General features: G+C 45.7%; 3 protein-coding genes across 7 annotated transcripts; 1 reads left to right on the top strand and 2 right to left on the bottom strand.

Annotated features, from left to right (window-relative positions):
* The first annotated feature begins 211 nt into the window (after window positions 1-211).
* On the top strand, window positions 212-5,500 carry LOC124707480 (polypyrimidine tract-binding protein homolog 3-like). 2 transcript variants are annotated; one of them, XM_047239135.1, is made up of 15 exons: window positions 219-371; window positions 511-576; window positions 735-806; window positions 886-962; window positions 1,300-1,381; window positions 2,140-2,272; window positions 2,766-2,830; window positions 2,915-2,964; window positions 3,050-3,091; window positions 3,238-3,289; window positions 3,376-3,424; window positions 3,515-3,528; window positions 3,665-3,772; window positions 4,562-4,705; window positions 4,850-5,500. In XM_047239135.1, the coding sequence occupies exons 2-15, from the start codon at window positions 520-522 to the stop codon at window positions 5,237-5,239; spliced, it is 1,335 nt and encodes a 444-aa protein (XP_047095091.1). In that variant the 5' UTR covers window positions 219-371; window positions 511-519; the 3' UTR covers window positions 5,240-5,500. The 2 variants fall into 2 exon arrangements, with proteins under 2 accessions (XP_047095090.1, XP_047095091.1); XM_047239134.1 differs by having other exon boundaries at window positions 212-371; window positions 4,562-5,500.
* A 3,348-nt stretch (window positions 5,501-8,848) lies between these two features.
* Window positions 8,849-10,784, bottom strand: LOC124650203 (heavy metal-associated isoprenylated plant protein 9-like). The gene is made up of 2 exons (XM_047189759.1): window positions 10,278-10,784; window positions 8,849-10,173 (listed from the first exon to the last, which is right to left on the bottom strand). The coding sequence occupies exons 1-2, from the start codon at window positions 10,299-10,301 to the stop codon at window positions 9,058-9,060; spliced, it is 1,140 nt and encodes a 379-aa protein (XP_047045715.1). The 5' UTR covers window positions 10,302-10,784; the 3' UTR covers window positions 8,849-9,057.
* Window positions 10,785-19,739: 8,955 nt separating this feature from the next.
* On the bottom strand, window positions 19,740-24,051 carry LOC124650201 (protein LIKE COV 2-like). 4 transcript variants are annotated; one of them, XM_047189756.1, is made up of 8 exons: window positions 23,904-24,051; window positions 23,053-23,105; window positions 22,857-22,966; window positions 22,247-22,414; window positions 21,604-21,701; window positions 20,670-20,796; window positions 20,256-20,388; window positions 19,740-20,125 (listed from the first exon to the last, which is right to left on the bottom strand). In XM_047189756.1, the coding sequence occupies exons 1-7, from the start codon at window positions 24,021-24,023 to the stop codon at window positions 20,282-20,284; spliced, it is 783 nt and encodes a 260-aa protein (XP_047045712.1). In that variant the 5' UTR covers window positions 24,024-24,051; the 3' UTR covers window positions 19,740-20,125; window positions 20,256-20,281. The 4 variants fall into 4 exon arrangements, with proteins under 4 accessions (XP_047045712.1, XP_047045713.1, XP_047045714.1 ...); XM_047189757.1 differs by having other exon boundaries at window positions 19,740-20,116; XM_047189758.1 differs by having other exon boundaries at window positions 19,740-20,053.
* Window positions 24,052-24,409: the final 358 nt, after the last annotated feature.

The following is a 24,409-nucleotide window of genomic DNA, read 5'->3' as shown; positions in this document are numbered from 1 at the left end:
GTCCAAAATCCTATCATGCGCTGCATTTTACCACGCCTCAAACAACCCTGTATAATTTTTTTTAGTGCGGCGATATGACGCGTCTGTTGGAGATGGTCTACCCCCCTTATAAACAAACCCATTCGCCCCGTGCGGCGACACGACGTGCCGCCCACGACCGCGGTCGCTCAAAACAAACACGAGTCGCTCGCCTCATCCAACAACCGATTACACTACACAGCCGTTTTCCATCTCTTTCCGCCCGACGAATCCAGAACACAACCTAGCGGCTCTCTCCCCCTCCCAATTCTCCCCCCTTCCTCTCGCTCTCTCGGCAGCGACAGCCGCGGCCAAAACCCTAGATCTCCCTCCCGCTTAAACCCTCCAGCAAGGTAACGTCTCTCTCCCCCAGACTGGACTCGGCCGTCTCCGGATCTCCCTCCAGTCGCCTCCCTTCCATCCATTTACCCGAGCGTGGCGCGATGAAGAATTTCCTCCTGATTACCAGTGGTCTGCCTGTGTTGCCACCAGCTCGGGAGGATGGCGGAGGCGTCCAAGGTGATCCACATCCGGAACGTCGGCCAGGAGATCGCCGAGGTGAGAAACAGGGGCTAAATCTCCAACCTTTCTCTTCTTCCACTCTTTCTTTCTTCTGTCCGGGGTGATTGGATTGTTCTTCTGAATCAAGATTTCGTTTTTTTTACTGCCAACGCACCATGCCCCCGCTTCTCCTTATCGTCTGCTGCTCGTCGCAGGCCGATCTGCTCCAGCTGATGCAGCCGTTCGGCACGGTGTCCAAGGTCGTTATGCTGCGTGCCAAGAATCAGGTGGGTTCTTCTTCTTTCCTCGCTGGCCGGGTTGTGTTAAGCAGTCGTGGTGTTGAAATTGGATGTTTTGGTGCTGCAGGCTCTTCTCCAGATGCAAGACATCCACTCCTCCGTGAGCGCCCTGCAGTACTACAGTACTGTCCAACCTAGCGTAAGGTGATGCCGTTCTTGGCTGTCATGGTTTTTGGTACCACGAGCTTCAGTAATTACCTATGGCTACTGCTGCTGTAGTACAGTTGTACTTAGTTTTTGCAATGTTAGCTGCTGGTACATAGTTATGGCCTGGTCTGGATAATGCAAAATGCTTAATAATATGGTCTGCGCTTTGTGCTGTGCTTTCTTTTGGTCTCGGCAAATAATAATAATTCACTGCGCTTTGTTGTTGCATCTTGTTCACACAAAACAGAACAGTACTTCTAGTTAACTTTCATATCTCATTTGGTATGTGCTTATTCCTTTTCGCACACGTGTGCACTCTTTTATGTCATTTTAGAGGAAGGAATGTTTACATACAATTTTCATCCCACCAAGAACTTACCACTGACCAGAGCTCTCATGGACGGAATTCTGATCAGGTATACTTGTCTACTCTGCACTTTTAAGATTTGCTTTATAATCTTTCCAGAGTTATCATAAGTTGTCAGTTTCATTTGTGAACTATGAAATCTGCACATGGATTGTTGTATCCTACCGAGATTTTCTCTGCATCATACTGACAACTCACATTTAGCTGTGGAAGTAAATGACATACTTCTTAAAGTTATTATCAAACACTATTTTTTACTTGTTTGTGGCTGTAAAACATCGCATAGACCTTGGATTGGTTACACATTGATAAGATATCTAGTTCCCTCAGTTGCATCAAATGGTTTGGCGTGCCTACATGTTGTAAATATGATAGTGGTATTTATGCTACAGCGCAACCTACAAGTTGGATATATTGGAGTAGTTCGGTTTTGTTAAAAATGGAAACTTGACTTACTGCCTCACCATGAAATGTTGAAATACTCCTCTGTTGCACCAAAAGTGTCTCAACTTTGTTAAAATTTGGATGTATCTAGACACTGTCTAGTAGGTAGATACATCCAAATTTTCACAAAGTTGAGACAATTTTGGTGGGACGGAGGGAGTACTTCACATATTGAAATTGGAAGGGCGATTGGCTATATTTAGTATCTTCTCATATCTCTTTCAGATAGCTGAGTTATATTGCATATTATATCTACTGCCTCTTATTTTTCCAACTAGATATACCTATTCCTCTCTATTTATTCTTTTCTTTCTCCCACTCTTCTGTCTTGGTGCCTGTTTTCTGCTCTGTGCTCGCCCTCAGGACTCAGAACCCAACCGAATCCTTTTAGCTACCATTCACCACATGATGTATCCTATAACGGTGGAGGTCTTACATCAAGTTTTCAAAGCATATGGATTTGTGGAGAAGATTGTCACATTTCAGAAGTCAGCTGGTCAGACTCCACCTCTCTTTCTCTCTCACACACATGTGCACATACACTTCATATGAATCCTCTGATTCACTTTCCGGGTTATGCGTGAATGAATATGTTGATTTATCAACAAGTATGTGAAATATGCATAATATGCTACACCTTTGACAAAAGAGCAAATGTATGCCAACTGTTGTATAAATACTATGTGTCATACATATATCAATTATTTACATTAGATGCAACATTCTTTAATGATGAGTTTGACAGTCTACAAACATGTGTGCAAATAATTGTAGCAACAAAATACTGAATTATTGTGGAATATGCTACTACAGATTTACACCTATACAGAAAAGGTGGATACAGGCTTGATATTTCTCGCTAGGTGTAGCCTAATTTTTCTGTTGCAGTATTTTCTGCACTTAGTTACTCATTCAACTGGGAATAAGTAAATTGGCTCTCTTGAATATCTGAAAAAGATGATCCTATGCATTTTGTTTGTTTGGTGCAGGTTTCCAAGCCCTCGTCCAGTATCAATCACGTCAAGAAGCTGTGGAAGCATTTGGTGCTTTGCATGTAATTATTTCATGGCTCCATTAATGTCCTAGAACCGACATATAGTTCAGACACATCTTAACCTTACAAACCAAAATATTACAGGGAAGGAACATCTATGATGGTTGCTGCCAGCTAGACATCCAATATTCCAAGTATGAGCTATGACTAATCTTAGTTAAAATTTTATTTTTCTCAGTTATAATATCTGATATATTCTTCCTTTGCGTGAATATCCAGTCTCAGCGAACTGCAAGTCCATTTCAACAATGATCGGTCTAGGTAAGATTGATTTCCCAGTTCTAATCCCTTCAGTCGATATTGTTGGACAATGCACGTGTATTTCAATGTTTTTAAGGAATTGCATTATCCTATAGAGTCATGTAGCATCAGTTAACATGACAGTCATTTGCTTTTTTTTTGTCCAGGGATTTCACAAATCCATCATTGCCCACAGAACAACGTCCAAGGCCCTCTCAGGTTTGAGTGATTCTCTTTCTTTTGTCATGTCACTTGTTGTATGCATCAATTTATGCTCAAGCAAAATAATCTTTTGATTGGAGCAGCAAGGTTTTCCAGATCCTGGCGGTCTTTATGCCTTCCAACAACCTGGAGGTACAATACTACACATCACTGTGTTCTAAATTAATAATTCATCGCAGATCATTGAAAAATATCTGATTCAGTTTCATTTTTGGTGTACAGCTCCGTTTGCACAGGTTGGTTGACTGCCTCTGAGCAGTGTTTTCGGGTGGTGTTTTTTCCTGCTCAATTTGCAGAAAATAATCAGCTGGATACACATGCCTACCACTTGCTAGCTCTCATGCATTGGCATTTGAATTTGGTGCATAACAGATGGGAAGAGCCGCAATGATTGCAGCTGCATTTGGTGGATCTTTACCGCCTGGAGTTAGTGGTACCAACGAACGGTGCACACTGATAGTCAGTAATTTAAACACCGAGGTAAGTTTTCACCTGTTTTGAATTGAACATTGGAATCCCCTTTACTTATCTTTATCTTTTCATCACATTATTCTAAAGATGGTGTTAGGCAGTTTGGTTGTTTGTGCTTAAATTATAATTCAAAATCCTCTCTGAGGGTTAATGGCCACCTTCATTCCTGAAGGTTTGCTAGAGGTTGCTTTGGTCATTGATGTTTCAAAAATGCCAAAAAGGTCTTTGATGTTCAAACTTTGGGCCAATGGACTTAATCCATGTTGTTGTGCTGTCAACTAGATTTGCTGAATTGGATCCTATTGAGCTATCTGATATTTTAACATAGTTAATAAGGATGAAAACTGAAGTCTCTGTTTACCTTTTGCGATCAAGCTAAAGTAGAACTGGCATACTGTGCATGTTGGCGAGGTGCGTCTTTCTTGTTTTAAGGATGAAAACTGAAGTCTCTGTTTACCTGTTGTGATCAAGCTAAAGCAGAACTGGAATACTGTGCATGTTGGTGAGGTCCTCTGTCTGTCTTGTTTTACTTGGTCTATTGCGACGTGGACCGGGTCATCCTAATCCCTTGAAAAGATAAAATTTGCACATGTTATCGTTTAAGTGGTTGGTGGGTAGGATTTGAGTCAGCAGGCATGATATGTGCTTTTGAAGTTAAAGCATCACCTTCTTTTTTGATTGTCAATGACTGAACTGACTTTCAATTGAAATTCCAGAACATATGTGGTCACTAATCTTCTCTTCAAATGAGCTTATTCTCTTCAAAGGCGTCTTTCATTTGTTAACTTTCATGTGCAGCAAACCAATGAGGATACGCTCTTCAATCTCTTCTCTTTATATGGAAACATAGTTCGAATCAAGGTACTACGCAACAAACCAGATCATGCCCTTGTAGAAATGGCTGATGGGTTTCAGTCTGAGCTGGCTGTCCATTATCTAAAGGTGTGTGCATTTTCTCTAGTACCAATCTATGAGGTTTCTCTGTTCCATTTTGTATGTAATATATCCCTGTTATTGTTATTCGTACATTGTATAATTGCTTCATTTAACATTTGGGATGCCATTTTGTCCATTTTTTGCCTGCAGGGTGCAATGCTATTTGGGAACAAGCTGGAAGTTAACTACTCAAAGTACCCCACTATAACACCTTCCGCCGACGCGCATGAATACACCAATTCAAGCCTTAACAGGTTTAATAGCAATGTGGTCAAGAACTACCGACATTGTTGTGCTCCAACAAAGATGATCCACATTTCTGCCCTCTCCCAAGACATCTCTGAGGACGCAATCCTTACTCACGTGTCTGAGCACGGTTCTGTTGTCGGCACAAAGCTATTCGAGGTGAACGGCAAGAGGCAGGCACTCGTCTTGTTTGAATCTGAAGAGGAAGCAACCGAGGCCCTTGTGTCAAAGCATGCCAGCTCACTGGAGGGGAACACCATCCGGATTTCGTTTTCCCAGATGCAGAGTTTATAGGAAGCTCTGAGGCCTTGGCTGCTAATCGGTTCTCGCTTCATGTTCTTCTTTAAGGAAGCTCTGAGCCTTAAGATGTGTATTCTGTGCTGTTCTCCGGACTGTTTGCTTTGTCTTTGCTGTACCGTCTGTGACCAACGTTTTCGACGGTTTTTGTTCCTTTTCTCTGTCTGGTTTAAGGTAACCAAAGAATTTTATTGCGTGCTGTGCTAGTAGTATGAGTTATGAGTGAAAAGAAATCAGGAAAAAAAAAGAGGAAAATTTCATTGAAAGAGCGTCACCCTATCGTGAACTGTCAGGTACGAGCCTGCCAGTTTTGTTCAAAAGGTATGTTTGTGTTTCTGGTTGTTTAGCAACTGAGGATTGAAGAGCACTTTTGCATTGGAGAATTGTTGTATGCGTATAAACTTTCTATGGACAAAATTCAAATCAAAGACGAAAGTGTCATGTTTTCTTCCCAACAAAAGAAGCAGCACACGTGGACTAAGAGCATCTCCAGTCGCGTCCCCCAAACCGTCCCCCAAACCGCGCCGGATCGAGCGTTTGGGGGACGTGTTTCGTTCGTGCCGCGTTTGGGGGACGTCGCTCCCCAGCCGCGTCCCCCAAACGCCGCCCCAAACATTTAAAATAATTTTTCTGGCATTTTTATTTCAATTTCCACAAACTAATACATAATTTGGAACGTGGTTTACACGAAAACACAGTTTGGAACATGGTTTTCCACACACTAATACATAGTTTGAACCATGGTGGACACAAATATAAAATATTGCAAAGAAACTAAACCTAACTAGGCCGTGCATCGAAGGTTTCGTGTGTTCGCTGCTAAGAAAGAACACTCGAGGGCACACCCGATCACCTAAACTCGGAAAATCCAGCGGGAGGATGGTGCCCTTGTTGGTTCTACCGATGAGGCGAACAGGCAGAAACCTCCGTGCACGTTTTCGCTGCGAAGAAACAACACTCATTCGGTCGTCCTCCTCGTCGGTGCTCGTCGTCGTCCCTGTCGACGTGGTAGTCCCGGAGGCAGCGCCTCTCGTCGAAGACCTTGACGCTCATGTCCCTGTTGCCGAAGTAGGAGAACACGAGGATGAAGCCGGCTTGGAGGGCTGTGGTGGCGCGCGAACTTCTCCCGGCCCGATGTTGAAGTACATCTTGCCGCGCGCGTCGTAGATCGCCTTGACGATCCACCGGCGGTAGCCGCACGAATGCTCCCGCAGATGCATCGTGCGCGGGCGTACGCCGCCGACGTACTCGGCGAAGGAGTCCGGCAGCCTCTCGGATGCCGCGCGGGTCGCCCTTGAGGACGTGGACGAACTCGAACAGGACGTCCGGCTCCACGTCCATCTCCGACGATGATGAAGGCGGCGGCGTGGAAGGCGACGGCGAGCGTTCAGCTGCGCCGCGGCCACGACCACGACCACGGCCACGGCCGCGGCCGCGAGGTCCGCCTCCGCCTCTACCAGACATGGCGTCGAGTCTTGTTGAGAGATGGTGGCGGCTAGGGTTCGGGAGAGAGGCGCTAGGGTTTGTGTGTGAGAGGGACGATGAGAGGCGCCCTTTTTATAGGCCGGAGAGAGGCGGAGGAGCGGTGGCGCTCATTAACGCCGGCACGCAGAGCTAGGCGCGACGGGACGCGTCGCTGTGCCCTCTGCGGGAACTGCACCGTCGCTGCGCGCCAATAACTTCCGTCGCGAGGTAGGCGACGGTTAGGTTTAAATTAATTGTGCCGCTGACGGGTCGGCCCCGCCACTCCCCGCCTCGCTTTTCGTTGTGTCCGGCGTCCCCGGTGCGTCCCCTGTGGGACGGGGACGGGCTCGGGGCGCCGGACACCGAATGGGGGCGCGCCGGACGAAAAAGGGCTTTGGGGGACGCGGCTGGAACGCTTTTTTTGTCCGGCGCGCCCCAAATTGGGGGACGCGACTGGAGATGCTCTAACACAGATATCATGATTTGTTGATATTACACTCTTATACAGGGATATATAGGTACATCCTTACGAACTGATGACCACGAGTCGTTCTAGGTAGATCGTTATAACATGAGGAAGGTAATGAGGTAGATATTTGGCAAAAATGAACTCCACAGGTAAGGCTTGCTGAACAAAGAGAAAAGTCAAACAGATTTGTGTAAACTTTTGCCTCAAAAAACAAGTCTTTTTTTTGTTTTGTTTTCTGTTGAGAGAGAGCGGGAACAAGCATTTCCTTTATTGCAGAAAAAGAGGAAATTGCACAAATCACCACCTTTTGCTGTCTTTGTTGCGCAAAACACCACCTTTACATATTTGTTGCAGAGCTCACCACCTTTTGATGTAATGTGTTGCACAGAGGTCCAAATCTGATATTGGAGTCAGATTAAGCTAATTACCTTCAAATTTGACAGCTGGCCCCATAAAACAGAGATGATGTGGCTTCCACTATGTCATCTAGTGTGTTTTCAAACTTTTTTAAAAAGAAAATCCAATAATTAAATCTTTATTAAAGAATAATTTTGGGAAAGTTTGAAACGAATCTAACATGCTGTCTGAAATTTGTGTCAATTTTTTTAGATTCGATTAGTGTTTGATGAAATTTTCAAAAAAATATGAGAAAACATTCCGTGTATGTTTGAATATTCTATGTTGGCCCACTAAATTTTCGGCATGAAAGAACATTTTTTGTGACTTGGGTAAAAAAGATAAAACAGTGTCTTGTCTGTAATGAAAATATAGCATCGCAATTTGTCTTTTTTACAGGAAACACAATTTTTTTCTTTCATAACGCTATCGTAAATAATTAAGTTCAAACGCTATAGTCTGACCCTAGATATGTGAATATGAAAGACCTTTAACTTCATCTTCTCCCTGATTTACTTCTCTAAATTATGTCATTATTTTTCAAATTATTCAGATCATATTGTTTTAATTGCTAGAATATTTACATTGTTTTTTGAAAATTTCATCAAATGTTGACCGAATCTAAAAATGTGACACAAATTTCACACGGCGTGTTAGATTCGTTTCAAACTTTTCCAGAATTATTCTTTAATATTGTTTTAATTATTGGATTTTCTTTTTTCTGGCAATGGTGACATGGTGGACGCCACATCATCTCTGTTTTATGGGGCCAGCTGTCAAATTTGAAGTTAATTAGCTTAATCTGACTCCAATATCAGATTTGGATCTCTGTGCAACATATTACATCAAAAGGTGGTGTTTTCTGCAACAAACATGTAAAGGTGGTGTTTTGCGCAACGAAAACAGCAAATTGTGGTGGTTTGTGCAATTTCCTCTGCAGAAAAAATGGCTTTCAAAGTAGAATTACATGTGCCGGCTTCTCCTAGAAACAGATGGTAAGCCAAGCCTGCCTGATCGATGGTCGAGGTGGCCCTTTTCTGTTCAATGTTGTCCCACCTGCTTCTCTAATGGCTTGATCATCTCAAACGTTATTTGTTTGTTGAAATAATATGTATATAACTTTTCATGACCCGATGATTGTCAAGTTTCCACTTGAGATCCTTGGTTAGAAGAATGTAAATACTACCAATTGGCACATAAATTGTGGCACCCAACATTACATATTTCTAGTGGCACATATTTATTACACTTACACATGAGAAAATACACATCGTCCATTAAAAAAAGGGCGATCCATTGATTTTCTAACTGGTGTATATATACCTCCTCATCGATCTTGTACGTCTGACCAATGCCATTTAATTTCTTAGCTAGTACTACTACAGCTTACAAAGTACGTAGTAGTAATGGAGTATGCAAATATATATAAGATGATTATGGTCCAATCCAAACAAGTTCATCTCCATGACGGATGGATGCAAGCAGGCTAGGAGATGACACACGAGTTGGGGTTCTCGTCACTGAACATCTGCGGCGGCCGCTCCATCATGTAGCTGCTGCCGTAGTACATGGGTGCCGGGGGAGGTGGCGGCGGAGGAGGCATCCATTGGTGGTGCATCATGGCATAGGGATGGTGGTGGTGCGGCGGGGGCGGCGGCGGAGGCGGCATGGCGTGCATGGCCATCCTCCTGGCCATCATGGCCTCCTCCGCATCGGCAGGCGGCAGCTTGTAGCTGTAGTGTGCGCCGCCGTAGGGCCAGTAGACCATCCGCTTCATCATCTCCTCCGGCGGGAAGCCATCCACCGCCACGCGCTCCTCACCTTCTTGCTTCCCCGGTTTCTCGTCGGCAGCTTCCTTCTTCTCCTCCCCGGCCGCCTGCTCTGCTTCAGCTGCCGGCTTCTTCTCGTCCTCTTCTTTCTTGCCGCCATCGTCCGCCGGCTTCTGCTCGGCCTCGGCTGGCGGCGCGGCTTCCTCCTTCGGTGGCTCCGGAGGCGGTGGAGGTGGCACGACGGCGGCGAGCTTGCCTGTGCGGTGGTGGATGTACTCGACGATCTGCTCACCCTCCACGGTGCCGGTGACCGTGAGCCTGCCAGCGGCCAGGTCGGTCTCGGCAGTCTGCACCCCTTTCATCTTCAACATCTTTCTCTGCAGCTGCTGTGCGCAGGCATCGCAGTGCATGTTCACCTCGAGCTCCACCGTGCGAACTGGGTCCTCCGCGGGCGGTGGCGGAGGCGGCGCCGCCTCTTCGGCAGGTGGTGCTGGAGGAGGTGGTAGCGGCGAGATGACGGTGGCTTCACGCTTGGTCTTTCTGCGGAGGCGCTGGCACAGCGCGTCCGGGTCGACGGCGACGCCCTTGACGGTGATCTGGTTGGAAGCCATGTCGACGTCGACAGTCTCGACGCCTTTGCAGCGGAGGAGGGAGCGCCTCATACGCTTCGCGCAGCCGGTGCAGTGCACCTCCACGCCGAGGATCACCGGGGGTGGAGGGGATGGAGGAGCATCTGCCGGTGGTGCTTCCTCTTTCTTTTTCTCTTCCTCGGCTGGTGGTGCAGCAGGGGATTCTTCCTTCTTCGGCTCTGCTTCCACCTTAGGCTCCTCCACCTGAATTCATGATCAGGGGACGGGCACCCGTTATGTTAACTAACTAGTTCACATGCAGGAGCAAGTAACTGATGAAAGAATGAAAACAAATATAGATTATTTACCTTGTTAACTACTTCCTCGCCCATGGTATGATCAGATCAATCTGTCAAGCTGATTTACAAGCTAGTTAGTGGATCGATATGATCATGTGATGGACGTTAAGGATGGGTGGAGTACGTGGTAAGCTTAGAGAGAAGAAGATCGAAGCAGTGAGCTAGGTGCAGTTGGGCATGCAAACTAAGTTGAGGACAGAAGGAATGAGGAGGGAGGATGGATGCAGAGCAGAGGTCCAACTTATAAGCCTGTTCGGTTCGGTTCGTTAGCTAGGTTCCAAGGGGATGACGGTATGCATGGACGATGGCATGCAATTATTCTCATATTCCGGCCGCTGCATGGAGATGGAGTAGCAAACAAACCATGACTAATATGCAGAGAGAACAATGCATGTAGAAATAAAATAGTACTCCGTGCTGAGGATGATTCCCATGGATGCACATGCAAGCAACTGATCATCGATCCCTGCCTTGATCGAATATGTTATGTATATACCGGATAGATCGAGGGTACCTTTTGCATTATCGTGCTCGAGGCCTAGATGGTACTGCTATCTAGATCTCAATCTCAATGCAAGCAACTGGTACAAGCTAGCTAGATACTCAGCTATACGTATGTACACCACTGCGTAGATAAGTGGTGGAGTAGATAGAGGACGGTGTACATGTATATCGAGATTGGAAAAGTGGCACACACATTTATATGTGTAGGCAGAGGCACCTTCTTCAACTAATTTCTAGACTATAGACTTATTGTTATCCTATATATGCTCAACTTACTAATTTAGCACCGATGTATGCATCATGCCAAATTACTGCCAACTTACTAATTTCAGTTACTAGTAGTATGTAGATTCTTCGAGTTGGTCGGCTGCTGGTAGAAATAGTTAACTGGTCGGTGCACGTAAAACCAAACTAGCTACTATCAGTACTACTCTACTTAACCCGCCGGCCAGTCAGCTGGGCAATGCATATTTCCTCTTCCTCGCTTAGCGTGGGGGCGCAATATTCAACGTTAGCTTGCTCCAAGTTTGGGGAAAGAAGCTGCTACAAAAGTTAGCGATGATTTGCGAAAAGGTTGATAGATCGATGCACATGGGTGTGTTGGGTGGGACTTTCAGTTTGGCATACACTCATATATACATACATGTCGATCTGCTTTTCTTTTCTTCCACCATAAGTAGCGTTAGCAATCCACTTCACCGTGACTCATCGCCGACCCACGCATCTAAAAGCTTACTACAGTCTCAGCTGATGGATGTCAAGTCACATGCATCCACATCAGATTGCAGTGTACGTGCATGGCACATCGTTGGTCATACCAAACCAGTTGCTAATAGTAGTGCAATTGCAGAGAATTCAACCATGACAATTAATCAGGCTAACTATATCGGCAGAGACACTCCAAGTGTAACTTAGAGACACAAATGGCTATCTATAGCTCACTACCGGAAAATCATTTTTTCCCGAGCGTCAAACCAAAAATCACTCAGGCAAAGATCCAAAAACACTCGGCAAACACAAAAACTTCGTAAAGATCTAAAAAATACACCCGGAAAGCACACATACTCGGCAAAAACCTAAAATATACTCGACAAACATCATATACTCGGCAAACCGGAGGGACATGTGGCAGCCGCGGTCGCACCAAACCATGCTGTCAAGGGGCTAGGGTTTTGCCGTGACGGGGCTAGATCATACCAAACCAGTTACTAATAGTAGTGCAATTGCAGAGAATTAAACCACGACAATTAATCAGGCTAGCAGTAGCTACATCGATAGAGACGTCCAAGTGTAACATAGAGACACAATTAGGTAGCTAGCTACCTTAATCTCTCATCTTTGCGTGGCACGCCACCAACTAAGTTCCTACTCTACAGAGAGAGATTAACTGACGCCTCCTTGCTGGACCATGCATCTGCACTTGCTGAAATGGACAAATCTATTCACTACTGTACAAGATCCAAGTCAAAAACAAAAATTCTCATACAGTAATACAAGATTCGTCAACAAATGTACATGGCCAAGGTATGCACATGGATGTACGCAACCACCTTTTACCCATGCAGATGCATATATGGATGACTCAACCTTTTGCACATGCCTTTGTTAACTGTTACCTGCAGCTTTTTGCACAAGAGATTAATTAAGAATTAGTATTACTCAGTGGAAAGATCCATGGAAGGATGAATTCATTAGCTAGCATATACTCAAAGTTGGATCTTGGGAAAGGGCGTGAAAAGATTACTTTGGCTCTACTTAACAGTCCAATCGAGAAACAGATTACCCTCAAACTCTGCACTCTGACTCTTGATTAATATGTACTACACTAGATTACTGGAGCATAGCACCGTCCTCATAGTTTATATATATAGCTTCGAGATCTCTGACTATGTGTGTGCCTTGTAAATTTCACTTGCGGCCGGCTGTGGCTTCTCATTTTATTTCCACCTTTATTTTAAACGGATTTTGTTTCCACCTCTGTCATTGGTTTTCTCTTACTTGGATCATCTATTGATGGATGTCAGCAATTAATTGTACCTATGTGCTCTTAGGCAATGGATAAGTAAATTATTTGTACTAGCCAGTGATCACTTAATTGGCTGGCTATATATCAGTCAATTGACATTTTTCTTCACAAGATACAAAAAATGTTCAACATGTCGTAATCAACCGTTCATCTAGTGCAAACAAAATGTACTATGGTTCGTCTCAGTTGTCTGGAAATCTTAATTCTCAGTTAAAATTACAAATTTGTTCATGTATACAAATTAGAACGATCACCGTGCTTTAATAATTTGTCCATCTTGTGCAAAAAATGTATTATATATTCTCTACTTTACAAATTTGTGAAATTTTTGATGGGTCATAAAGTTGAAATGACAATTCTCAACCTCTTGGTCATAATTAGCAAAACCGAATAAAATGCGATGAAGGATTGTCACATATATATGCTCTATTGTTTCTATATAAACGACCGATGAATAATCATCACAAATATGCTCAATTGATTCTATAAACTAGATGGAGTAGGTGAGCAGTTGACTGATTGATGTTTAACTGTAACAACTGCTATACATTGTGCATATTATACATGTAGTCCAATATAATCCAACACCAATCAAACTCACACCCTTCCCCGCCGGTCACTGAATAACAAAAATATGGAATATTACTACTGGAACATGATGAGATTCAGAGATCTTGCAGCTGATTGGTTCATGGGGTATCTATTGTTGCCTTCTTCTTGTTCTTCTTAATCATCTTTTTTTTATCGCCCAATTATAATGAAATATTAGTTTGGTAGCCCATGCATGATTAATTAGTTGTGGTCATCAAATCCAAAGACCTAGGTAGCTTTGACACCTGTTCTTGCCTGCAGATTTGCTAGCTCAAAGTACTCCTCTGATTAAGGTGACAAGCTACCTGCTAGCTATAAGAATTAACACCAAAGGTCACCTACTGCTATATAAGAGTGTAGCTTAGTCTGTAAAGCTAGGAAAGCATAGTAGTATGGGGGAGACGCATGCGTGCATGTCTCTAATCAGTTGTAGCTGATGAGGGACAAAGGAATATTGAGTCAGCAATTAAAGTCCCTTTCCATGTCATGGATCCTGGCTACTCCCACTCTTGCATGGACTTAAGCTATAAGCTAACTACAACTAATTAGTTCCCTACTTAACATATATGCTTTCTGTTTGTTTAGTTTGGACGGTTGGGATTTGACTGAGTAGTTGCTTCTTCATGCAAACAGCTGGTTAAGCTGTCAAATAGAGCTTGCAGCTGGTTAGAGCATCTCCACTCGTCCCCCCGACGAGGCCCCCGGCGACCGTTTTTTCCATCCGGACGGCGTAATTCGGCCCAGTCGCGCCCCCGGTTCCTCGTTTTCGTCCGGATTTGGGCCTAAATCCATCCGGCGATCCCACGCCATCCCCGGCCCCCGGGAGCGCTCGGGGACTCCGGACGAGTGAAAAGCGGGGAAGGGCCCGATCCGTCGGTGACTCGACGCACGAACCCCACCGCCACGTCGCTCAAAATCTCCCCCACCCCTCGTATCTCTCTCGCCGCCGGTACCACCCCGCCGGCTTGTTGCCCGGATTGCGCCGCCACTCCTTCCCCACCTGCCTATATTCCGCCGTGTTTGGACGACGGTCTATCCGGCTGCTCTTCCGCCGGCCTGTTTTCCGGCCTGCTTGCTCGTCGTCGCTCGCGGCTCGGGTTGCCTCGACCACGCCCGTCAGGTGTTCGTCCATTTGCCTCGCCGGCCATGGACTCGGACGAAGAGGAGGAGCAGATGTTCGTCGAGCTTATGCAAGAAGAGATGGCAGCGGCCGCCCAAGACGAGGAGCACATGATGATCCTTGGTTGCTTGGCAAGCATGTACGGCGGACTGGCAACTCGTCGGCGTGGTGGGTCGGCACGAGGTCGCCGGAAGTGCAAGCCGAGACGGCGAATGGAGGGGTGCGCATGTTGTACGCCGACTACTTCGCCGACAATCCATTGCACGGTGAGAGTGTTTTCCGGCGTCGTTTCGGGATGAGCAGAAAGCTATTTCGGAAATTGTGTATGCCATCCGCCACTTTGATCCCTACTTCGGATGCAAGGCGGATTGCACTTGGTTTGGTTGGATTTTCGTCACCTGCGAAGTGCACGGTGGCTATGAGGATGTCGGCGTATGGAGCTCCCGGTGATACTGCGAGATGACTATCTTCGCATGGTGGAGTCCACCGCCCTTGATTGTTTCTACCGATTCTGCAGGGACGTCATAGCGGTGTTCGGGGACTATTACTTGAGATCACCCACCGTCGAAGACACTCGGAGGATCCTTGCAACAAATGAAGCTAGAGGTTTTCCGGGGATGCTTGGAAGCATTGATTGCATGCATTGGCAATGGAAGAACTGTCCGTTTGCGTGGCGGGGAATGTACAAGGGTCACAAAAAGGCTGCACTGTGATACTTGAAGCGGTGGCTACCCATGATCTTTGGATTTGGCACTCTTTCTTTGGTATGCCTGGATCCAACAATGACATCAACGTCCTAAACTGCTCCCCGGTCTTTTCCAAGCTTGTTGAGGGTCATGCTCCCCGGTGGACTATGTGATCAATGGTCGGCACTACAACAAAGGATACTACCTTGCGGACGGTATCTATCCAAAGTGGGCTACATTTGTGAAGACGATCTCCAATCCTAGCACCCCCAAACTTTGCGAGTTTGTCAAGAAACAAGAAGCTTGCCGAAAAGACGTCGAGCGAGCATTTGGTGTCCTACGACGAGAGATTTGTCTGTCGTCCGGTTCCCCGCTATGACTTGGTCCAAAGATCGGATGTGGGAGGTGATGAACTGCTGTGTGTGCCTACACAACATGATTATTGAAGATGAGCGAAAGCATCCGGTTCCTCCGGCTGAGCAAGAAGCACCATATGAGAGAGAGGGTCCTCTTGCACGGCCTAATCACCAGGTGCCTCCATCATGGGCCGCCTTCATTGCTATGCGCCGGGAGATTCGAGACTCTACAATGCACCGAGCTGCTGCAAGATGATCCGGTGGAGCACATATGGAGGCTCCGAGGCAACGCCAACGCCGACGCCAACTAGTCTGTCTTAATTTGTTTGAAAAATTGTGAAATTGTGTGCTTCATTTGTTTCAGCACTTGTTAAACATTGTACTCGTTATCGCCGAATTTGTTTCAGCAATTCTCGTCCTCTTGTTTGCCGAACTTGTTAAATTTTATGTTGAATTTGTTTGAAATATGTCAAATGGTCGAGGTTGGGGGTTTCCTGCCGGGGGGACGGCTGGAACTTCGGCGCTCCCCACGCCAAATCTTCATCCAATCCGGACGAAAATTTCGCCGGATTTGGGCGTGGGGAGCGCCAACGAGTGGGGATGCTCTTAATCTTGCTATGAATCCAGTACTAACTAACTTAAGTACACTGTGCTGGTACTGTGCTTGATGCATGCTAGCTCAAGTGAGTGATGCATGGGTCTAGTTATATCCTGTCAACAAGGAATTTGTTCAGATTCAGGGGATATGAATTGTCATCTATCCATCCAAACAAGACTGAAATGGGTGGGCCCTTGCCTGATGCAATCACATGCATTGCTCTACCATCTGAAAACAGGATCAAATCTGGAGGTGCCGATGGATGTATGAGTCATATCGGAGACCAAAACCATGTGACATGCCTGATTGGTTAGGTTCACTTGGCAATCATTTCAGCTGCTGCCCTGATAACATTAACAGGGCCAAAAAGCAGACTTACTAATTGTCCATAATGCTCCATCCATACTGACTAATCATTTATTTGCTTAGGTTGATCAGAGAATATAATTAAGCATCAACCGGCCATTGATTGAAACAAAGAGAAGAACGCAGATCGATTTCAATCACAGGGAGAGAATGGAGCGTCGATCCATCAGGTAGTAGATTTTTTGATGAGGGGGAGAAAACATGGGGCTGTGCAGCAACCCCAAAACCAAGAAATCCTATGTTTTACTGTTGAAGCTCAGAAAATGTATACATAATTGATTTATAAAGAATGACTAGAAATGTTCCTCCGTATTGGGCCCTCTTTTTTTTTTATAGCAGCATGTAATCTGTTGGTGTTCTTTTAACAGGAAGCCACAAACTGTGACAACTTGTCTGAGTTGTCTTGTGTTGTTTCATCTCCTTTTTTTTGAGCTGAAAACTGTAGGGGAGGCCCCGACAATAAAATTTTATTTACAGAGATGAAATATGTACAAGAGGAGAAGAAAGGAGGGAATGTACAAAATTGTTTCATCTCCTTGGTTAGACCTTCTTGGTAAAGCAGAGGATTATCGTCGAAATGATTTAAACTGTTTCAAAGACACAATAAACTTTTTTTTTTGGCTTTGGACTCTTCCATAAATTCAGGGATGGGTTGGTGTTGCAACCTTGGAATCTGTTTCAGGTAGTTATGTTTATTGTGTTGTGAGATATAAGTTGGTGCTAATTTGGTCCTCCCTGCTTGTGGTTGTAACGGAAAATAAGGGCATGATGTGTCAAAATTCCTTGTAGCCTCAGACCTATAGGGGGCTCTTTTTTAGAAAATTCAGAGTTTCTAGGTCTCTAAAATTCTGAAGAAAAAAAAACATGTATAGTATGTATTTATTTTTTTTAAACGGAGGCAAAAGCTTTGCCTCATCCATTAATTAAGAAGGAAGTGCCCAATTTTTAGGAGAAAATTGGGCGAAAACCAACAACACACACTGGACACCCCGGCCAACCTGGCTACCCACACGGAGCACACACGCCATCGAGAAGAAAAGCCATCGATGAGGATGTCATCGAGCGTCATCGTCGTCACTCCTCCACGAGCCAGCGATTCCGACTTCACCTTAGACGACCGCCACCAAGACCCTCGCCGCAAACGATAATGGAGCCATTGTGAGCCTATGCCAAACAGTCGACCCCCGAACACGTCGAGGAGGAGGCAGCTCCGACTTCAACCGTGACCTTCATAGGAGAAAGTTGCACGCCTTGCACCGACGCAAGCACCAATCAAGTGGCATCGTTGCCACAAGTCGCCTCGCAGCTCCGACTTCACCATCACGGCAGGGGTGACGAAGGACATGCCGCAACTCCGATCCGCTCACCATTGTCATCGTTGCCACGCAGCCCACGACGCCAACACCAACCATCTTCCACGGGTCCCTCCGACCAAAGCAGCTCCAAATCGATGCCCTCAAGAGGGAAGACGACACAAGAGCGCCGCCATCGACCGATCACGGCGGATCTAGGGATTACCCCGGAGCTTTTCCAGACATGATGACAAAATATCACCTCGGCGAAGCCTTCAAGAAGGAAGCGGCGCCCGAAGCCGTCGCCATCGCCGGCCTCGGCCAGCTGCCGGCCGGCCAGCCACCGAGGACAAGGCATTAGCCCGGAGCATATCACGCCATCCTTCTTCATGCTTCTGGCCAGACCACCTCTCTTTCCTCAACCACCATCACCACCACGGTCGCCACACCCGCCCCAGCCCTGGACAGCACCGACGGCCGACCTCCGGGCGCCGGCAGAAGACCACCACCACGAGCTCCTCCGCGCCACTCCAACACGCCCCTGGGAGGGCCGCACTGGCCAGGGCCACTGCCCTGGCCCACGAACGTAGGCGAGCACCAGCCGCAACAGGTCTGGGCGGAAAAACGCCCAGCACAGAACTCCCCGCTGCCCCGCCCTGAGCTCGACCTCCGCCCGCGCCACCACGCCGGAGAAGCCGGCGAGCAGCCGCCGCCACCACCTTGACCCGCCGCGCGGCCCTCGCGGCCCGGATCGGGCCCGGATGGCCCGCTCCGCCCGCCGGCTCCTCCGAGCTGCGCCACGGCCGCGCCGCTGCAGCCCGCCGCGCCCAGCCGCCGAGGTCGCCACCTGCACCGCGCAGTGCTGTCCAAACGGCCGCCGCGACCAACGCCCCGCCACCATCTTCCCGGGGCCGCCGCCCCGGCGTCCGAGCTCCGCCGCACGCTGCGACCGGAGGACCCCCGCCGCCCTTTGGGAACGGGGCCCGCCGCCACCGCGGCAAGGGCCGGCGGCAGGGAGGAGGGGCAGAGAGGCTGTTGGTGGCGGCGCTAGGGTTTCCCCCGTGTCGCCAGAGGAGGGCGACGCGGGGGTTTGCTTCGTCGTTTCAGCAGAAACTTACGTGCCCAAGGAGATTGACGAAGTCCCCGTATGTATAGTATGTATGACCATATGTGATCTGCACAAAAGAGACAAACGTTGGAAGTAAGATTGTGTTTTTTTAGAGTCTCAATTCTGTGATTTGTTTTTTCACCTAGAGGACATGAGTCTGTATCGAAGTAAAACACTTGAATTTTTTGAAATATGAAATACATTTTCGATTTTTGTAAAATACCGAGCTCACTAGAGTAGAGTTCAGAAGCCATATACACCTCTGTAGAAGTTTTTTTTTTTTTTGACAATACACCTCTGTAGAAGTTATTTTCAAGTGTTCTCTTCATGGTACATATCATAAGGCTTCTTTCCAGCCGGGGGGTGAGGATTTTTGCCCTATGGTGGAGACGAGCTTTGTACTTGCGACAAATCGTGTGGCCACCCGCTATCTCCCACCGAGCTAGCTTGTTTTCACCTCATGCTTGCCATCTCCCACCGAGCCACCTTGTTTTCACCTTCGCTCTGGCGACTCTGTCTCGCTCAAAATGGCCAAATCAAAGTAGCGGCACACAGGCCTATCTAGCCCCTGTAAAGATGATCAAACGTGCAGAAACTTCGTGGTTGGTTGATCCTCATGCAGGATAACAAACGCACCCTTGGTGTCCAAAGTAGACGACATGCCAAAGCAACTGGTATTCCATGATATATTTTTCTGATTTTGTTTACTTTGGTGTCAACATACCAAATAGTAATTTGCAATGTGAGGGCAATATATTGTCCAACAATTGGCAAGCCAATTCTTGCCAATTTCTTGTAGAGCATTAACCGAACACACCCATAGGTTGACTACCAAGAAAGATGGGATTCCAAAAAGATCAGAGGTAGATTGTTTACTAATTTTATGGATCAGACTAAGAGTTGGGCAGAACACGTTTTGCCTTTGGATTCAACAAAGCAATGGCATAGCATCAAAAGTTAGAAGTTAAGCGGCCTCAGTTGAAGTTACAATGTAATTATCCAGCACTAGTAAGTAATCACTCGTTAGCACACACAAGCCACAACCATTTTCAATAGTCTCATCAACACCCCTTTTTGATTACTGAAGCCTAATATACAGCCGGTGTTGCTTTGTCATCTTTGTGTTCCAGCTTCTAATCTACAAGTTGTACATCAGATGCAACATCATCCACAACTTCTTTCCTTTAGCAATTGTAAACATCTACAAAGGCTAAATGCCAATATGAGTGCATATTCGTAAGAACTACATGAAACTCGGTACTACTGAATTTCAGTTGCAGCCCACTGGGCCAGAAAGCTGGGAAAGTTTTCCAGGTACAAATCGCAGCTGCAGATTATACCTGATATACTGATGATATTGTAAGCCTCATGCAGTCGTCATTCTGCTTAAACGGGTGCCCTGGTTCTTATGAGGTGCAGGTCCCAGTGATGTAATCACCTGCGGCATGGTCATTCCTCCAGAAACAATTATTTCTGTATAAATCATAACAGTAGAATCATAAGATTAGAAATTCAGGTGCCACAGGAAGAATGCTACAGTAATAAAAACACTATCAAACTCAACGGCAGCACAAAGAAAGCATGCTCTCCAAGTTAATAAGCTCATGTTTGGCTTGGGATACAGATGTTACAAATAAATTGCCAACAGGAGGATACGATAATATCTGAGTGAATTCTAGCATTGAACTTAAAGAAAAGTAGCATGTAGTATTTGGAAATGAGGAGCTTGAAAGGAGATCGTCAAAATAACAAACCTATTCCCTCTCGAATGGATAGATTGGGCCTTATAATTTCCGCAGAGTTCACCAAAAAAATATCACCAATATATAGATGGTTGGTTGGTACGTATACACTACACAGTTCTTCGTCACCTTTGTCAGTCTGCAATACAATGATAGATGACCACGTAAGAATCCAACAAAAATAAAGTATATATAAAACACCATTAATACGGTAAGCATACAGACGCACACAGTCAGGGTAGCACTTATGTCAATGTAGATTCTGGACAGAACAATAGATAACAAGAAAGGACCAGGGTCCCCTGGAACAATTGTCCTTAATGTAAATTGGTAAATGAAATTTTACATCATTTTCTGAACTTAAGGCCTAAAATTCTATAGATTTTGGCATGTCCTCTGATTTAATGCACATGTTCAATTTTGTTTTTATTTTGCCTTTTTTACACTTACCAGCAGATATTCATTGAGACGAAACCAAGTCTGTTATTGGTCTTGACTCTAATGTGCAAAGATCCTTAACACATAAACCTGCAGAAGCTCTAGCTGACCTTTTCAGGGCTTCAAAGATATGCTGATTTAAACCACCTTATATACGCTACAAGCCAGATAAGCTGACTCATAAGATAAGTCCAGCCAGGCTACATAAGACCTGATCTTTATTTATTTTATTTTTGTGAATCTCTTGAGATCTAAAATGATTCAGAAGTCACAGATCATGACTAATGTGTGTCATTTTCTTGAGAGAGAAATATATCAATAATGGGGTGACACAGAAAAGAGCAAGCAAGTACGATTTAAACTTTGTATAGCTTATGAAAACCATCAAATAATTATTCTCCACAGCATATTGATGGTAATTTATCTAGAATGAAGCTGAAGCATCAAAATGCGTATTCATGGTGGATTATGAATCCATCTGTAGCAAGCGATATGTATAAATAAGTACCTGAAGAATCATGGTCGATGTTATGAACCCAAATGCATATTCACCAACACGGGGATGGCTAATTATCGCCACTTCTTTAAATGCTTCTGTATTTTGATCTGTCAATGAAGAATAGTACATAATAAGATTTCTGGTGGGACAGAAGGAATTACACGGAAGATGTGACATAAGGATTTCAATGCCACCAGTTTGTCAATGTCTATGTAAAATTGTAAACACAAATGTGGTGCACAGAAACACCAGTGTGTCAATGTCTATGTAAACACAAATGTGGTGCACAGAAACACCAGTGTGTCAATATCAGGACTCATTCGGTCTTTTTTTAACTATAAGTCATACAGTCTTCATGTAGTTTGTTCTATATTAACTTCATAAGTTCGTGTAACTGGAAAAAGAACTGGTGACCTATAAATGTGTTCAACTCTTTTATGAAGTACAAAACACTGGTGCTTATATAAAGTTTACCATAATAAGAACACATTGGTTTTGGATATGCAAGTCATGCAAGTGAGTAACTGAAACTTCTTTCAAGGAGCTACCATTCATTAACGATGAAAATTATGAATGACAGAAATTTAAGAAGAGAACAAACATAGATGGTCGATATTCTAGAGCACTTGGCTGTAGATGAACAATGAATTACCTGGTGAAACAGCAGTGCTAACTTGCTTGGATGCAGAATATATGTGCCTTACAAATGGCATTTTCTTTATAAACCATTCTCCAACCCAGAAGACAGTTGAGCCCACCCACGAAGACACAAATATTCCAACAATAAATATGAATACCAAGGACGTCACAAACCCAAGGCCTGGAATCAAGAAAGATTATAGTACTCAGCATTAAGCAAAATCATGAATAATTGTCAGTACAATGAGCAAATAACAACTTATTTTTAATAGGCTAAGGCTACTGCTGCCTCATGTACTAACCGATTTCAGAGGATCTCATTTTGTGTCACTATCAGGAGCTCGGTACCATTTTAAATCGTAAAGCAAAGAGAGAGCAGTATTATAAACTAAATAAGCCTTATCAGTCCCACAAAGAAAAAACACAAATTTCTCTTTGAACTCAAATTTGCATTTGTTAGATCCTATTATAGATTAAATCTAGATCAAATACATGCACTTAGGGCTATAACACTTTATAGCATAGAAATAGAGTAAATATACACATTACTGTTTTTCTAATGCTGCAATTTTACCAAAAGTAAGTAGCATATGGCTAGACAGAAGTATGAGTGAAACAATTACCAAATATGTCGACTCCAAGTTTCGCATAGAGTGGACTGAAGAACCCATCGAAAAATCGAATAAACCACCATGTGATGAAGAAGGTCACAGCAATAGGAAAGATAACCACACTGCAAAGAAAAAAAAAAGAAGAAGATTAGGCATGGATAACTTATAGGTTTTGAGACCTCTATGAATCAGTTCTTGGCAAGCATACCATCCAGTCATAAATTTCCTTGACACCCAGCTTTGGAGAACAGCAAAGCATGCCTGTTGAAGTGTCGCAAAGCAGGTTAAAAATAAATATTTAACCAGTATGATTGCCCAGAGGATGTTGTGAAACTTGCGAGTCGGTCTAACGAGTTTGTGGCCCCAAAGACCAACACTAAGGAGCAGTTTAACAACTACTTGCAGTTGCCAAATTCCTATTATTAGATGAATATATATCCTCTAATAACGAAAATATCATGTAGGGCCAGTACTGACATGCATTTGCTAGTTGCGAGAAAATAAAATGAATGCGCTCACTGCATGCTCAGATTGAAGATCAAGACAAGCGCATGCATTGCAGTAGCAGAAGCTAATGCGGACATGCATGATGACAGGTTAAAAACTTAAAATCAGAAGAGGAGGTTTCCCGAACATGGCAGGCAGCTGGGTGCTGCACGAGCTGTGGAGCTGCAGAAGCATCTTCACCCCCAACATGACTTGAGGCACACTCATGGAGTCGATTCCTCAGATTGGTAGCGCGGCCTCCTAAATATGTGGCGGCCAACACACGGTACGCATGAGCATGACGAAGTAAGCAGCGCCAGTGCGACCACCGAAACCATTAATCAGGCCGCGAAACGCGAGGTCAACCATGGGAACTATTTTAGTCCAGAAGGCAGAATCCCGCCGATCAAAACGCGGCGGTAGCGCATGCGCAGTGTCGGCCAGATCCATCCGAGCGAGCAACTAGGAGGGTTTTCCGTAACTCTAACAATCCCCACCGCGCCGAAGCCGAATCGAGGATAGCAGCAGCAAGGGCGGTAGCTAACAGAACGGGGGCAGTGGATGGATCCGTACCTGGCGGGTGGATGTTGCCGGCGAGGTGGGGCGCGGCGGCGACTTGACGGGGTCCTCGGGGTCGGCGGGGTCTGGCGCCTGGCCCATGGGCACGGCGACGTACTCCTTCTCCTCCGGCATTGCGGCGGGCGCGACGGAAGGTTCTGGAGGCGGGTTGGGGACGGCGATGTTTTCGTCTGCTAGTGTGTAGCGGCAGCGGAAGGTTGGTGCGGTGGCTGGAGTTGGGAGGGGGTTCGCTCGCGGCGTGGCTGGACCGCCCCACGCACGCCACCGTGTTGTACTTACCCGTGGGACCTGCGGGCGGATAGGGCCCTTCTGTCAGTGGGAGCACGTGGGTCCCGGGCGGACGGCGGAGGTTGCGGGTTTTGCAAGCGGACGCGCGTCGGTCGTCGGTGGCTGACTCACCGCAGCTGGGTACTTTGTTGTTTCCAAAGTGGAAAGACGAGGTTAAGCTACTGGGAAACCAGATGGCTTCTCTAGCTAGCACTCGAGCGTTAGGGAGAAAT

The sequence above is a fragment of the Lolium rigidum genome, chromosome 4 (genome assembly GCF_022539505.1).
Source record: "Lolium rigidum isolate FL_2022 chromosome 4, APGP_CSIRO_Lrig_0.1, whole genome shotgun sequence".
NCBI classification, from domain to species: Eukaryota; Viridiplantae; Streptophyta; class Magnoliopsida; order Poales; family Poaceae; genus Lolium; species Lolium rigidum.
Note: the sequence above shows the minus strand (reverse complement) of the source record. Positions and strands in the feature narration are given on the sequence as shown.